The 17344-nt window shown below is 40.5% G+C and overlaps 1 protein-coding gene across 1 annotated transcript; it reads left to right on the forward strand.

The window, feature by feature from the left end:
• The first annotated feature begins 1717 nt into the window (after positions 1-1717).
• TERB1 (telomere repeat binding bouquet formation protein 1) lies at positions 1718-15299 on the forward strand. Its single transcript, XM_054170301.1, has 16 exons — positions 1718-1765; positions 2688-2798; positions 2995-3123; positions 3274-3405; positions 3862-3922; positions 4024-4139; positions 4260-4382; positions 4911-5063; positions 8313-8444; positions 9803-9928; positions 10606-10781; positions 11469-11830; positions 12814-12851; positions 13402-13494; positions 14098-14268; positions 15184-15299. Exons 1-16 carry the CDS (start codon positions 1732-1734, stop codon positions 15297-15299), a joined length of 2073 nt encoding a protein of 690 aa, XP_054026276.1. The 5' UTR covers positions 1718-1731.
• The last annotated feature ends 2045 nt before the right edge of the window (positions 15300-17344 follow it).

Genomic DNA, 17344 nt, shown 5'->3' on the forward strand with positions numbered 1-17344 from the left:
TTTTTTTTTTTTTTTTTTAATATGTTTTTCTTGAGATTTGAAGGGATGTTAGTGTGTTATTTTCCATAATGGGTGTGGAAGAGATAATCTGCTCTTCTACATGCAATATTTACCAGAAGTCTTTTGCAGTAAATCACAGAATCACAGAATTTTAGGGGTTGGAAGGAGCCTTGAATGATCATCAAGTCCAAACCCCCTGCCAGAGCAGGGTCACCTAGAGCAGGTCACGCAGGAATACATCCAGGAAGGTTTTGAAAGCCTCCAGAGAGGGAGACTCCACAACCCCTCTGGGCAGCCTGCTCCAGGGCTCCAGCACACTCACAGTGAAAAAGTTTTCCCTTCTGTTCCCCTGGCACCTCCTCTGCTCTAGCTTGCCCCCACTGCCCCTTGTCCTGTCATTGGACATCCCTGAGCAGAGCCTGGCTCTGTCCTCCTGACACTGCCCTGCACATCTTTATCAACAGCAATGAAGTCACCCCCCCAGGCTCCTCTTCTCCAAGCTCAAGAGCCTCAGCTCCCTTAGCCTGTCCTCAGCAGGGAGATATTCCACTGCCTTCAGCATCTTTGTGGCTCTGTGCTGGACTTTTTCAAGCAGTTGCTGAGTTTCTTCTTGATCTGAGGGCCCTAGAACTGGACACAATATTCTAGATGTGGTCTCAGCAGGGCAGAGTAGAGGGGGAGGAAAACCTCTCTTGACCTGCTGACCACAGCCCTTCTACCCTAGGGTACCACTGGCCTTCGTGGCCAGAAGGACACATTGCTGGCTCATGGGCATCCTGTCCACCTGGACCCCACAGCCTTTTTTCTGAACACTGCTCTTCAACAGACCAGCCCCCAGCCTATCCTGGTCCATGGGGTTGTTGTTTCACAGATGCAAGACTCCACACCCTTGTCCTTGTTGGATTTCATGCAATTTCTCCCTGCTCAGCTCTCCAGCCTGTGCAGGACTTGCTGAACAGCATCACAGCCTGAGGGTGTCAGCCACTGCTCCCAGTTTGGTGTCCCATAATAGTTCATGCTCATTGGTTTTGATCAATACAGATAAAACAACATAGTTATGGTTTAGACATTAGGAAGTTCTTTACTGTGAGGGTGGTGGAACACTAGAATAGGTTGTCCAGGGTGGTGGCAGAGGCACCATCCCTGAAGACATTTAAGCTCAAACTTACTGGGGATGTCCCTGCTTACTGCATGGCAGCTGGACTAGATGACCTTTAAAAGTCCCTTCCAACCCAGTGCATTCAATGATTAGTGGCTCACTGAGTAGCTGTAGGAGGCTGCATGTTTTATAGTGTATGTCAGACACACTTGATCCTCCACCTAAGGTTACTTGGGGTCTTACTGCCCATTGTTGGCCAGTGAAAAAGGTGGCAACCTATTTAAAAAAAAACTGGATCACATATGTTGTGATCAATGGCATAGAGAGGTGTGGGTTTGTGCCCTGCAGTAGCAATATGGAATCACCTGATTTCTGCAAAATGTTTTCTTTGAAAACATAGTATCACAGTAGTTACAAATGCAGTCTTACTCTAAACCACAGGATTTCCAAAGTAAACCTTTGCTGTGCAAGAGCATGTTACACTGTGTGTCAGATGATAGTGTAAAACCAGAAAATTGGAGTGTTCTTATGAAAAATTATATGCTACATATATTCTAAACACTGCCAATGTTAGCAGAAAAGAAAACACTTTTTCCTTGTGGTTGTAGAACACAAACAGCGATACAACAGAAATGGAAAATCAGAAGGTGCAGAAAAAACAGTGTGGTAAGACACCTACTATAATTTATCATTCACTATCTCCAAGTGTTTCCAGACTGTGGTAGGGCTGTCATGGAGTGCTGAGCTGCTGGGGAAATGTTCTCTTTCCTTGCTGCCAAACTTTGCACTCCATATTGCATTCCTGAAAGGTAAATCGAATGAGAAACTTACATAACACCACCACAAGCTCACCATTTTTGGCTAATATTTACCCACTTTTTAATTGTATTTTAATTTCATCAAGAAACCCTAAACCTTACAAGTTGTTAAAATAGATAGTATTTGCTCTTACTATCATAAATAAGTACCAAGTAACCATTTTTGTTATACTCAGAGGATTAAGAAACAATTTTCAAAGTTGTTTACCTGCCTAGAGTTGTGTGTAAGTGCCCAGAAAATGCTTTGTGTTAGCTTACTAACCTTACTAAGCCTTTAACAGCTGTGCTAAGTATTCTGTAACTAAATCAAATCTTGTACAGGGAGTCTCTCCTTTCAATTCCCTGTTCGCTTAAATATACGCTTAAATATACTTAATGCACATTGCGACTGTGAATTTAATGCACCACATTTACTAACAGCTACTAGTATTTGAAGTTCAGAAAGACTAAAAGTGGGTTGTTACTTTAGCAAAGGAAATCAAGCTCAAAGAACAAACCATGGAGAGGAAAATGTTTAGGTTCTGTTTGTTATTTATAGATGAATAGAAGTGGTGTAGCTCTGGTTTTGCTCATGTTTTTTTTATCTTTAAAAAGATAAAAAAAACTTTTGGGGCAGGTTTATTGTAATTCTGTTGTCCCAAAACTGCATGTGTTGATTGGTGTTTGCACACTGGGTAAAGAACCTTGCTTTGGGACAACAATACTAAACAGATTCTCATAAATAAAAGATAAAAAGTTACATCAAGTTCTTTTGTGATTTGTTCCTATAGATATGAAAACAGATCTGAACTTACTGCTTGAATGCCTTAAATATCAGATGGACTGTCCTGCATCTCAGAAGGAAGCTTTGATGACCATTTATTCCATTTGTCAACAAAACAGTAAGGACCATTTTTTCCTTAGAAGCAGCACAATTGTCTCTTCACAATGTGTGTTAAGAATCTGGTTGTCCCTGTAAAAAAAAAAACAACTATCTAAAGGATGTAAGGCTTGAGAAGTTATAAAATCTTGGAATTTCAAATTTGCAGAGAAACAAAAGCAAAAGTTTAATTATTTTTTTTTTCTTCTTTGTTCTAGGTGAAGCCAGTGAATATTTTCGAGAAATTGGTGGTTTGATGTTTATAAATGATCTTGCAAAGTCAAGTGCTCATTGCATAGTAAAGGAAGCAGCTTTATTTACCTTAGGAATGATAATAGAGAGTAATGGTAATGAGCAATACCACTTGCATTTCTGAGTCAGTTATCATCCCATCTTACTACTTCTGCTTGTGCTTTGTCTCCATTAGTTGTGTGTTTATTTTTAGGATTATGAATGGCTTGCTTGAGGACTTAAGAGTCTTTATTTTTTTGTTTCAGTTTATTGTCAACAAACTTTATGTACTTCTGCATTGTTTGAAGACCTCACTTTATTTTTAATTAATAAGGATTCTGGTGTGAACTTGAAGAGAATGGCTGTTTATGTCATCCTAGTACTGGTTTCAAATAATAGTAAGTTGGCTTTGTTTTCCATTTTCTGCACTACAACACCAATTTTTGCTGTTTGCCAATCTGCAGTACCAAAGGTTGGAAGTTTTGGTGAAGTTAATTTATAAAGATGAATGACTGCATGTAACTGAACCTGAAGCATGTAAATAGCTCGTAGCTGACTGGGATTTCTTTGAATTGCACTTAGAAGTGTTTTAGTTCTATAAATGAAATTAAGTTAAAAAAAATACATAAAAGCAAAAAAGTAGTTACTGACAACATACAGAAAAATAGGTATTGAAATGAAACATTTTTGCCAATGTATTTGTGTGATTTTATATATTTTATTTTATTTTTAATCTGTATGCTTAGAAAAGGGAAATTGAATGTACATGTGTAAATTAAACTTGCCATTAAGACTTTCTCTCAAGTTGCTTGTATCTAGGAGGCAACTCGAGTCCTGTGTGTGTTCTTTTTCAGAAAGTGGGCAAACCTATGTCAGAGACACAGGCTGCATTGGCCTTCTGCTACAGTTATTCAGGTAAACAAAGAGTTGCAATTCAAACAGAAAAATTATAGATTAATTAGGTCCTAATTAGGGTTGCTTGACTATTTGGGACTCGTTTGCATTGTTCTTAACAGAACGACTCTTTCATCATCTGAGATAAATTTGCCAGATGAAGCCCCTAATCAGTGCTACGAGCTGTGGTCTTCAGTCTGCAGCACTCTCTGTGCCTGTGTTAACAACCCTCAGAACGGTGAGCTGTTCTTAAAATCATGAAAAAAAGTTAGAAGTAGTTCTCCCAAATGACAAGAATGTTCATTTTTGCTATTCATATTGCATTCTGATTTGGGCTTATTTGGTTTTACTTTTCCAGAAGATAATCAAAACATTTGCTGTTCAGCTTTTCTGTATGCCAGAGAGTGGCTGGAAAGTTGCACAGAGCCTGAGATAGTTCGGCCTATTTGTTCATTTGTTGCTCTCACAGTTGCAAATAACTGTAAGTGCACCTCAAGCTTTAAATAGTTTTGTTTGTTTTATTTTTGGTAAGTTTAAATCAATAGTTAAATTTTTTATATCTTTCTGTCAGTCTCTATGAATTTATTTGCTGTTCTTCCAACTTCTGCACTGAAAACCATATTCCACCATCTTTACTTAGACTTCACTGTGCTTAAGTTCACAAATAGTCATAAACTGCATTTGGTAAGGTCAGCAAAAACTATTTGGGGTTGAAAGTATTTTACAAATATAAGTCCTTATCACATCTCTGAAAACAATGACTTAGGTAGAACTCAGGTGTGATGTTTGCTATTTGCATGTGTGTGCTAGAGCTCTGTGTTTCCTGTAACTACATTGTAAGACAGTTATTACATTTCTTGAGATTAATTTATATCCAACTTCAGTTCTGTTGTATGGGTGGAAACCTAAGGATTAATACATGCACAGAAAATTTGTGGTGATTGATAATATGCTAAAATAGTTTGGAAATTGTATTAAGACACTTGTCCTTTTTTTTTTCTCTACTAAGCATATGTGCAGCAATACTTTGTTTCTGTTGGAGGATTGGACACATTAGCTAAAGTTCTGGTCAGACTGATGGACCATTCCTGTATGAGTCACTCAAGCACAAAACTTGCAGTAGTAATAACAAAGACTTTGGATGCCTGCATTGCTAATGACTGTGAGTGAAAAGTCTGTTGCCATTTTGTATATATGGTCATCTTAAGATGCAATTTGTAAAGCCTGGTTTTGGTGGAGAAGGGATATGAATGGATGGTAAAAGGAAGGAAGTTAGATACATGCCAGTTCATATTGCAGGCATTGGACATGTAGATGGGAAGTGATTCAGTTCATCTGAGCCGGGCTCCTTTACCATGGTTGGTCAAATGGAACAGTGACATTGAAACTGTAGTGGAAATTACAAATAAGGTGCTGGATCTAGTTCAGTGTGAGTAAAGCTGAGAGCTGGGCATGGCAGTCTCCTTGGATCCTGGAGACAGCTGTGTTTCTATAGGCATCTGCCTGAACTAGTAAGCTTTGGAGGCTTCAGAAACTGACACGGAGCTGAGCAAATGTGGTATGTCTGCTTAACACAGCTTTACTGTCTGGATTGGGCTATCCTGATGAGGTCTTTGTCTACTCCATCAGAAGATTTTGAGAAACTTGAGCCTGATGATAAATCTGTGCTGTTCATAGAATTACAAGATTGATTGGGTTAGAAAATGACTCTTAGGATTATTCAGTTCAAGAGTACCAGGGCCATTAAACCACGTTCCCATGTGCCATGTCCACAGGTTTCTTGACCACCTACAGGAATGGTGACTCTACCACCTCCCTGGGCAGCCTGTTCCAATGACACTTCTGCCCAAAAGGGATTGCTATCAGAAATTAAAGACAAGTTTTAAATTGTGTCCCTGCACTGGTTCTGAGCCTGGCTTCAATGAAATTGGCACACAATAGGATTAGGTTTCATGGATGAACTAGCAGTAGTGTTGCCAATATCGGGAAGAGAAGGTTGTCCTAGCCTAGCTGGTTTTATGGGATACAGACTGTGTCAAACGTTATTCTACTCTTCCTTGCTCTGTTCTGGAACTGATAAACGATGTGGAGAAACTCAGCAGAGGTCTACAAAACTATCGCACTGCAGACCTTGGTTGTCAGGTTTTCTACCACATCTCGCCTGAGATCAGACTCCAGAGCCGACACCAATGCCCCGACAGTTCGGCAAAGTAGAAAAAACGACGGGCAGGGTTTTTTGTCTTTTTTTCCTTCCCACGCAGCCGGTCCCGCTCTAAGGCGGAACCTTTCAGGTGGGAGGCGTGCGAAGCACGGGCAGCGACGCAGGCTCCGTGGGCTATTCGAGCACCCTTAGGGGGCGCCAGCGAACGGAACGTGGCGCGGCACAAAAGACGTAGCGCGGATCTTGGCGCCGCAGTTCGAGGAGGGCAAGTGTCTTGCTGAGGAGGTCAGCCCCACTGCAGGATCAATGGTGTTTACTCTGCGGGTGGCGATGGCCTTCTCACGTGCTGCTCCCACCACAGCCGATGCAGTTACCCAGACGCAGCTCGAGGGATAGCATGCACCCATGTACGTACGCATCAGGGTGCAGAGCGTGCTCAGGAGCTCACTTGCAGCTCGCCTGCTCTAAAACAGAACTCCGAAAGCAGGTGAGCAGGCTGAGAAACATCAGGGAGTTCGAGTCAAAGAGAGACTGCTGGAGTCACACCTGCTTTCTGCACAGCAGGCTTAACCATCAGATCTCACACTTAGGGTGAATAGAAACGTCCCTGCACGGCAAAGCAGGTGACTGCCCCCACAGCCTCCCACACGTTCCCACCAGTCCTCACATAACAGGTATGGGGCTCCAGACAGCTAAACAATGACAAAGACAGAAATACTCTCAAGGAGCTAATAAAAGTGAGGTAGTCAGCACCACATATTAAAACTGCCTCTACCAAGAAAAAGAGAAGGGTTATTGTTTGCTATTCCTGGCTGAGAGGGGCAGAGGGTCCTATTTTCTGACCTAACCCAACCCCTGGGGAAATCTGCTGCCTCTCTGGGGCCTGGGTTAGGGATATGGCAAGAAAGCCATAATGTGACCTACAGATTATTACCCATTAATGACCTTCCAGATGGGCAATGATGAAAAAAGAAAACTGAGGACTGTCAAGAGGGACTTAAGGGTGTTGAGTCAACTATCGGGGAGTGGGAGCACAGGTCACTAGTGGTGTCCCCCAAGGTTCAGTACTGGGTCCCGTTCTTTTTAATATCCATCAGTGATTTAAGTGAGGGGTTTGAATGCACCCTCACTAAGTTTGCAGATGACACCAAACTGGGTGGCTGTGTTGATCTGCTGGAAGGTAAGGAAGCTCTATGATGGGATCTGGACAGGTGAGACTCATGGGCTGATGTTAATCGTATGGAGTTCAACAAGCGCAAGTGCCTAGTCCTCAACCTGGATCACAACAACCCTGTGGCAAGCTAGAGACTTGGGGATGTGTGGTTGGAAAGCTGCAATTTGGAAAGAGACCTAGGAGTATTGGTTGACAGCTGATAGGAGTCAGCAATGTGGCCAGGAAAGCCAGTGCCACCCTGGCTTATATTATAGGAACATGGTGGCCAGCAGGAACAGGGAGCAGTCATCCCCCTGTACTGAGCACTGGTGAGGTCACGCCTTGACTGTTGTGTTAGTTCTGGGCCACTCACTACAGGAGGGGCATTGAGAAGCTGGGGCATGTCCAGAGAAGGGCAGTGAGGCTCATGAAGGGTCTGCAGCAGCTGGCCTGTGAGTAGTGTCTGAGGGAGCTGGGATTTTTCAGTCTGGAGAAGAGGAGTCTAAGGGGGAGAAATGATTGCTCTCTACAACTACCTGGAAGGGAGGTTAGAGTGAAGATGAGGCAGTCTATTCTGCTTGGTGGCAAGGGACAGGACTAGAGGAAATTGTTCCAAGCTCCACTAGAGGAGGTTCAGGCTGGGTATTAGGAAATACGTTTTCACAGAGAAGGTTCTCAAACATTGGAATAGTCGGCCCAGGACAGTGCTGGAATCACCATCCCTGGAGGGTCTTCAAGCAGTGTACGGACCTGGCAGTTAGGGACATGTTCGCTGATTCTTCAGTGCTGGGTTGAGGGTTGGACTGGATGAGCTTTGGAGGCCTCCTCCAACAAAACATTTTCTGTGATTCTGTGATCTCCGTGCAGCACAATCTGTGAGAAAGGCCAGTGTTAGATGTGGAGAGTAGCATGCATAGAGCTACTGCATTAGGAGGGGTGTGGTCATGTGAAGTGTTAAATGAAAGAGAGGAGGACTGAGCAGGCACAAAGCTTTGAAAGATCTGTGGAGCTCCCCTGAAGAGCAGCGTTTTCTACTACTTATGCCTATATACTTGTTATCCAGTTTATTTTTCCTCAAACTATTCTTAACATGATAGCTGCCATGGGTGTTGTCTTGACAAAGTATCACACTGTGTCAGAGCTACTGAAGCTGCTGTCCAAGGACACTCTGGATACTGGAGAAAAAATGAGTATTATTCTAGCAATTGGACACTGTACTGAAGGTTGTGGTAAGAATTTTTTTCCTTTTTTTTTCTTCTTTCTATCAGTTTCTATTAAGTTCTCATACAGTAACTACTTCAATAGTGCCATTTCATCAGGACTGGAACAGGAGTGAAAAATAATACAATACAGAAAAAATGATCACTATAATGGTCCATCTTTAAATGTTAAAACCTTTTAAGGGGTAGTATCTTTAAGAGCTTAGAAAGAGTAGACTATTATGCAAGAAATCAGAGCTGGGCTTGGGTATTACAGGGCAAAATTCATTCAGACCTGAGATCTCTTAGAATACTTACATCCCAAATAAGTTGTCTTGAGCTCTGTTTTAACAGCCCTGGCTATGTACAGCTTCTGTTCACTGTTTACATTGCTGTTAGTCTTTTTAAAGCTATATAACAGTATTAGTTTTGAAGTAATGTAAGCAATAGGTGATTCGGAAATGGTTTTGCCAGACTCCTCAGGGCTTTCCAAAGCAAATCTGGTGCAAATGTAACGCTGAAGTTGGTGTTTTGCTGGTATGGGAAGCTGTGACTTAAGGATCATTGTTTATACTGCTGTCTTCCTCATGTATCTTCAGAAGTTCAAGAAAAAGGGATTATGTTCAAAAATCCTTGTTGATTATCATCCTCTAAATGTCAATAGCAAGTTCAATAGATCATAAATCTGGTGTTTTAAATTCATGAGGAATTACTTGCACCAAAGCTTAATGGAAAAGGGCTTTGAAGGAAAAATCCAATTAAACCAACAGAATAAAAGCTCTTCTTAAAATGGCAAGACTGACAAAATAATCATAATTCATCTTTTGATACCTATGTTTTATTAACTTTAGATCAGAATTCTCTTTAGAAAGAGGTCAGATATGACTACATACTGCAAATGAGATCACAATAAAAAAATGTAGTGAATTGCATAGTTAATGAAGAGGAACAGATTAGCTAGACCAGGATTAAACTAATAATTAGCAGAACTCTAATAAAAACATTAAGGTTTTGGTATTTCTGCATCTCAAGGCTTACAGAAATGTAGCATGTTTACATTAGAAGTATATAGCAGAAACAGAGAAGCCACGAGTCAAATATTTTAGGTGACAAATTAATTTGGAGCTCTGTCAGGTAATTTATCTCGGTCTTCCTTCAGTTTTCTGACGAGTACCTGGAGTTGTGGTGAAACCATGCTGTGTGATCTAGAATGCTTCTGCTGCCACCTGGGGAGTAGGTCATTACAGCATGCTTGGATCCATAGTGGAAACGTCTTTCTTTTTCAGAACTTCCTGAAAGTTGCTATTATTAGTTTCTATAAGCACTGTTAGATTAAGTGTGCATGAAGCTGACATCAGTCTATTTTCCTTTACAACACTCTATTTTAGAACAAAACCAGTGTGAACTGCTCCAGAACAATGGTCTGCCACTTATGATTCAGGTATTAACCGAGTCTCAGGATGAGGAACTAAACAAAGCTGCTACTTTTGTGCTGCAAAACTGCAAACAAATGAGTAAGCTTACTGTTAATGCTTTAAACGTTACAGAGCTGATTTTCGTCTTTTAGGTTCTCTTGACTTGCTAAATGATTTTAACTGTAGCTGCTTTGTAATTCTGTGTACTCCAGGAGATGTTTGTTTTTTTACAGAGAAGTTGCTTATTTGGCACCATGGACAGCATTCAGGCAGGGAAAAAAAACCCCAAATTAAACATTCCAGTAATGCATTTGTGAAACCTGAATTTGTAGGACCAGTTTGTAGAAGCTTTCCTGTCTATAAATTATTTGTGAAATATAAGCATTGTCATTTAACATGCAATTGCTACTCAATTCCTGGGTATGTAGCATTGTGTAAGGCACTATACCAGTAGAAAAATTCAAGCACTTCATCACCATGACTACAATTATGTTGCAATATTACAAAATGTTGATCTTTATTTTAAAAGTAGGGTGTACTTTGAAGTATCCTGTTTAAGGTTGTCTTTTTAATTAACTGTACAGTACTACAAGTGAAACAAAGACACCTTGTCCTTTGAACTCTAAAGCACTTGATTAGTAAAAGCCATCTGCATTTCTGTCCTGAAAACATAACCAAGAGGTTTGTGTAAGATAGAGGGGCTGTGGTTGTCTTTTCTTATGAAAGCATTTGTTGGCAACATGTGGAATGTTAATACTGTTTTATATTTTATAAAGCTGAGCAGTTGTCCCTGAAAACAAACAATAATTCATTAAATGTGAACAATGCAGAGGAGCTGGAGGCGCAAGTCAGAAAAAGAAGTCTACAAAACTACTGGAAGAAAGCAAAAGAAATTTTACACAGAATAAGCTTGCTTGAAAAAGAACATGATGAGGTTGGCCCTTTTACCAAAGTAGGGTAAAACTAAGCAAATCTTTCCAGAGTTTATGGAGACAGTAAATGCTTAGGATAATTAAAATAAACATTGGATGTGCCCCATCTGCAGCTTTTACCATTACTTTGTCAAGAAAATTTAGGAGTATGCAGGGCAACCAGAGAATGCAGGCATCTGCATTTTTATCAAGCATGTGAGTTTGTTTTAAACCAGTATTTTCTAGAAAACTGAGATCACTTAGGCTGGAGAAACAAGAGCTGGATTTAGTTTTCCTTGCTGAACATCTGAACTATCTCCACTCATGAAATGCTTGTGATGTGCTGCTGTGATGGGATGGATGAGAATGGAAAATGTTAGGGTAAACTGCAGTAAAGCTGTTTCATGTTCTTGTGCTGTGCAACTGCTTGCTATCTCTGGGTGTGGAGCAGCAAGTTTCTCACTTATTTAGTTGACTCTTAAGTAAATCTTTTAATTTCTAGATGTGCCTTGTAGCAAATTCATTCCTTCAACCTGGGATTATCACTTAACTACCTCTTCAGCACTTTCAGCAGCATTGCTGTCTTGTTGGCTCTCAACTCACTCGGGGGTTTTTGAAGCTCCTGTGGAGCTTGCTTTACTTTGAGAGTTAGACTGCTCTAACCTGGTTAGTCTTGTTCCTCAATCTACAGAACTTGTTTAGTCCCTAACCAGTATTTTTCAATACAGGAAAGAGAGCAAGGAGCAGTATTTGTAGACAGATCATCAGAAGCCAGTACTGAAGAATCAAAATACCATGAAGTGAATCCTGACGATCAAAAAACTCTCATGAAAAGAATACAGAAACAAGTACGTTGTCCTCAGATGGCTTCTAAGTTGGATGATCAGCTTCCTGCTCCACCTGTACATTCTTCTTCACCGAAAAATAAAATAGTGAACAGCATGGGTCCAGTAAATATTTTTGCTAGGCAATGTGAACAGAGTAATACTCCATGTGCAGCTAATCAATGGCAAACAGAAAGTCTACTTCAGAGTCACACCCTAAATGAAAATACTGCTTGTGTAAAAAAACAGCCTGTTCTTCAGGAAAGGTAAGTATCTTACACCTAAGCAAAAGCACCAAGTTACTTTTCTTTAGTGGTTTCCATATTTAATGTCAGCCTTTTAAATTACCTGCTACTGACTGTATCTTTTTCTCCTAGTGAGAAGACATAGCTCACTAGGGAATATTCTGTGGAAGTGTTTTTGCCGTCTCAGGTCCAAGCTTTATAGGTGTTTTGTTTTGGTTTTTCTTCCATGAATGGCAGGCTCCTGATGGACTGTGTGGAGAGCCTCTTGCAGGCCATGGTCTAATGCCTTCAACATAGTGATAGTTTTGCCTCAAAATTCAGCAGATCAAGTTGTGACCCATAGGTCTGGATGAAACAGCAAAGTTTTCTGTAATGTGCCCTTCCTAGGAAGATAGCAGTTACACAACTGCTCTGCAAAAAAATGAAATTGGACTGCCCCCAAACCTAGGGGAAGAGGGAAGGGACAGGCTTTTTTCAGTTGCATCCTGTGATAGGACAAGGGGCAATGGATATAAACTACAGCACAGGAGGTTCCACCTCAACAACTTCTTTGCTGTGAGGGTCACAGAGTGCTAGAGAGATTGTAGAGCCTCCTTCTATGGAGACTTTCAAGACCCATCTGGATGCATTCCTGTGTGACCTGCAATAGATTTTATGGCCCTGCTCTGGCAGGGGGTTTGGACTCGATCTTTGGAGGTCCCTTCCAACCCCTAACATCCTGTGAAATGACTCTGAAACCAGCATCCAGCATTCCAAAAGCTGGAACAGCCCTGCTGAACAGCACTGCAAGGGTGCTGATCACAGAGCTCTGGCAAACTGGTTTCTAACACACAATGCTGGATTCTACAAGCCCAGTAACTGGGGATAATTAGGATGTGGGGTTTTTTTTGGAAGTTTATATATTTGCTGTGGATTTTGTTTTGCATCTGGGATGTGTGTATTAATTTACAGGTAAATGTATATGATGAAAGTTGGTTGATCTGTTAATGTTTTGATCTTCCCAGTGAATGTGTTCAAGGCACGAAGCAAAAACACACATCAGGTATGCAGAGCTAAATATCCTCCTTAGAGAATTTTGCTCTTAATGAGGTTTCAATTAGTTTTGTCTACTTTTATCACTTTTTTTGTCAGATGTTGTGTGTCATTAGATGACAGAGTACGCTGTGTTTAATGTACTTGAGCTGTTTACATAATTTGGGGATTTTATGTTGTGTACAGTTTTACCAGGTGAGGCTAGGTGAAGTCCCTCAGGGGTCAGTACTGGACCAGTACTATTCAATATATTTGTCAACAACCTGGGTGAGGGCACAGGGTTTAGTTAAGCACTGTAAGTTTCCAGGGTTAGTTTGCTTACTTCAAGTTGAAGTAATATGCCTTGGGAGAGTGAAAAGGCACTGAGTTAAATATTTATTCTAGATTTACACAAATGTACATGGGATCCATTTAACTTAAGGAATTCCATTTGTTCTGTAAAGGAAGCTTCAATGATCTATAAATACAAAAGTCAATTTAATCTAGGGGTGCTGATTCATGTTTGCCACAGCAGAAGACAGGTTGCATTTTCTTAGTGGGTTTTTTCCTTTCTCATTTAGATGCCTATTCACTCCACTCAGGGATGGCCAAGGAAGGAAAAAATACTTCATCTACATCTGCATCCCATAAAATGGCAGAATTTAGGTGTCTAGGTAAATATTATCTTACGTCTTTCTTTGATAAGTCTGTAAGAGAAATCTTAGAGAGTCATCAGTGCAGGAAGTGAACTGACAATGCAGAAATCTTGGATTACCAATTCTGTAATTCTTAACTGCCTCCTTTCCTTGTACTGCCCCTGAAATAAAATACTGAAATAAAGCTTTCATATTCCAGGTTGGTTTATGTATGTTTTCTTAATGTGAGTTTACTAACAGATACAATATACAAGAGCTTAAGAGATGCCACACTGCTTGGAAAAATGTGCAAAAGAAGCTGAGACCCCTTTCTTAACATGCCACTAATATTTTTACTTCTGTAGAGAATCTGTGCCTCATTTAGTGCTTCAGTACTTCTGGAAGTACTGAAGTATAGTGAAGTGTGGTATACTGTGCAGTGTAGTGAAGTATACTGAAGTGCAATATAACTTAGTCCCAGTTTCAAGAAGATACCTGAAAGTGTAACCTCTTTTGAGATGAGTTTATGGAAAACTGGAGGTCAAATTGAGTGCAATAAAATGCTGGACTTTGTGATGGCTTCTCTAATATTCATGTTTGCTCTCTCTATGGTGTATATATATATTTTTATTTTTTGTCCAGGTTGCACAGCAGGAGGCCACTCCTTCAATAGTAAAACCTTTACCAAGCTGTTGCAAAGTTGTCCATACCAGTGTGACCATCACAAAGTCCTTCTGGAAGCTGAAGAAATCTATAGAAAGAAACTTCGCACCTTGGTTGATTGTAATAGCAGTGGAAATGCATCTTCTGCTAGTAATAAAGATTTAATTGGTTAATTATTTATTTTTTTTCCCCAGTTGTAGCCATAGGTCTAAATCATATTTAAACTTTTTTTGGTCTGACTTTGGTTGTCCTGCCCTTGTAAACTCACGCATTTTAATTTTATTTAGCAATGATTTATGCTAAATAAGATCAGAACTAGCCACTTTTGTTTTGAAGATCCTAGAATGGTTTGTGTTGGAAGGAACCTCCAAAGGTCATCCAGTCCAGCCTGCCCTGCAGTCAGCAGGGACATCGTCCACTAGATCAGGTTGCTCAGCGCCTTGTCAAGCCGGACCTTCCTTGTATCTGGTGTCTTTCCTGGCAGTAGAGATTTATCATCATCACAGGCTTCCATGAGACTGTGCTTTTTGCCAGAGTTAGTGAAGTACTCATAGAAGGGAATAGATTAAGTTGGAAGATGTGAATCTGCTGTACTGGAAGGTGTCCCTGCCTTTAAGGTCCTCTCCAACCCAAACCATTCTGTGAGTCTGAGATTCATTGTATGACGACATAACAAGGTCATTTCATTCTCATGTTCTAAAGCAAGCTCAGCCATCAGGAATTTATTTTAATCTTCTATTTCCAAAAATAGATTCAGAAATTACTTTGATTGCTATGGAGGTTTCATAAAATTCCAAAAACCCTCCAACAACTTCATTTCATCTCAAAAGGTCCTTGCACTAATAGATTACCTTGAGCAAGGAAACATTTTTCTGAAGTAAACTGAATTCTTCAGCCTTTCTTCTAAGACCAGACAGCAGTATGGCTCCAAAGATGACTCTGTCTTAAATTACAATTCCTAAACCCGTATCTGGGTTTTTTATTCATTCTTTTTTCCCCAGGATGCATAACATTTTATTGGTGTTTTTTGTTGTTCTTTGTTTGTTTGTTTTTGTTTGTTTTGAGGTATTTCCACTCCAATAAGAAAAAACACATTGGATACTTCAAGAGATGATCACAGTACAAATACCAGTTGGACTGCTGAATATAACTTGGTACCGACATATAAAAGGCGTGAGTAGTGCAGCTCCAAAGATGATTCTGTCTTAACTCACAATTTCTAAAACATTAGCTGTGGTGTGGGTTGTCTTTTTTTTTTTCCAAGTTGCATAACATTTTATTGGTTTGTGTTGTGGGTTTGTTTTTTTTTTTTTTTTTAAAGGTATTTCCACTCTAGTAAGAAAAAACACATTGGCTATGTCAAAGGGAGATGAAGAGGATACAAATACTAGTTGGACTGCTGCCTATAACTTGGTACCTACATATAAAAAGTGTGAGTATTAACAGAAAATGAATTCTGTAATTAATGTAGCTTAAAGATCAGGGTTTGCATTTTGGTCAGGGCACTGGGAAAAGCACCTGTGCTTGCTATCAGAGTCAAATGGCTACAAATTCCACTTCTTGTACCTTCAGTCCTAGCATTAGTGATGCTTGACTTAATGCCTACTGATTGCTATTGCTTCCAATGCATGAATAGAATAGAATAAACCAGGTTGGAAGAGACCTTCAAGATCATTGCATCCAACCCACCTAAACAACTAAACCATGGCACCAAGCACCCCATCAAGTCTCCTCCTGAAAACAATCCTCATGTGTTAATGCTGAGGGAAGATCTCATGCAAATGAGATATTATTAAATGTTTGCGTAGTCAAGTTCAGTGAAGAAATTTTAATTTACAATGCTAGGTTCAGCTTTCAGTAGATTTTAGTTAGTTCAAACCTGACAGAATATGAAGAGAAGAATTTGAGGATCTGTATTTGTGCGGCTCTCAGGCAGTTTTCCCCATTTTTGACACATCCTTATTCAGTGGTGCTGTCTGTGAAGGGGTGTGGAGCACTTCTGCTGGACTCTAGACACATTGCAGTGTTCAGTGGGGTTTTACTGACCCATTTTTGCCAGTTGTGCAGTAGTTTGTGCCTACATTTGCCTTGAGCTAGTCTCTTTTATCTCCATGTTCTAAAATTTAACACACTCGGGGTGGTGAGACAGTGGAACAGGTTGCCCAGGGAGGCTGTGGATGCCCCCTCACTGGAGGTGTTCAAGGCAAGTTGGATGAGGCTTTGAGCAACCTGGGCTAGTGGGAGCTGTCCCTGCCCATGGCAGGGGGCTGGAACTAGATGATCCTTAAAGTCACTTCTAATCATAGATTCATAGAATGATCTGGAAGTTGTGCATCTACAGTTGCCTTGGTAACTTTGTCTTCATTTTATAGAGGCAAGAAAACACCAAAGATCATCAATAATGTCCTTGAAGAATGTTTTGGATTTTGTTGCAGAATGTAGAGCAGCAGCATTTTTACCCATGAGGTATTGTCACAACAGTACAAGCCCTGGGAGAATTTAGACTGGCTGTGACATGTTTTTCAGTGATAACCTTCACTGATAGAGTTGTTATGCCTTGGAAATTTAAATTGCCTATTTTTGTATAAGGGTTTCCAAACCAAAAGAATGTTAACATAGTTATCAGAATCTTTATCAGTAAAATTCACGGTGGGTTTTTTGAACTTAAATGTTCAGGAAGGTTAAATTATGTAACACTTGATTGGAGTCTTCCTATAGTTCATGTATGATAAATACCATTTGCAAGAAAAGGCTGTTTTGTTAAAATGAGTATTTTCTGTTGGAAACTGGTGTGTGTTAATGTTGTGTCAATCTGTTTTCTCCTAATCATTGGAAGTTTAAAGCAGATATTTCTTGTGGGTTTAATGTGCTGTGTGTGCAAGAAACCTGTGACTGAAACCACCAAGTGCATCACTGGACACTGCTGCAGGGAGTGGGCAGTAGATGGAGACAGGAAGCTTGTGGGAAGGTCAGAACTTCTGTCTGTGGTGTGACTGTGTGGTTCAGCTGCAGCAGCTCTTGGCTGCTGTCAGTGACAGGTCTGGACCTTCATAAAATACGGCTGGGTTGAACTACGTAGAACGCAGGAATTGATATGCATTTTCAGCTGTACTATTGGAGTAAATCAGCAGACCCGCCATTTCTTTTGCCCAGCACCCGCTATTTAAATGTCCCCAGGGCGCACCATTGAGCAGGGTGGGCAAACAGGGTGGAGCAGATTGCACCG

This window comes from Dryobates pubescens, chromosome 19 (assembly GCF_014839835.1).
Source record: "Dryobates pubescens isolate bDryPub1 chromosome 19, bDryPub1.pri, whole genome shotgun sequence".
NCBI lineage: Eukaryota > Metazoa > Chordata > Aves > Piciformes > Picidae > Dryobates > Dryobates pubescens.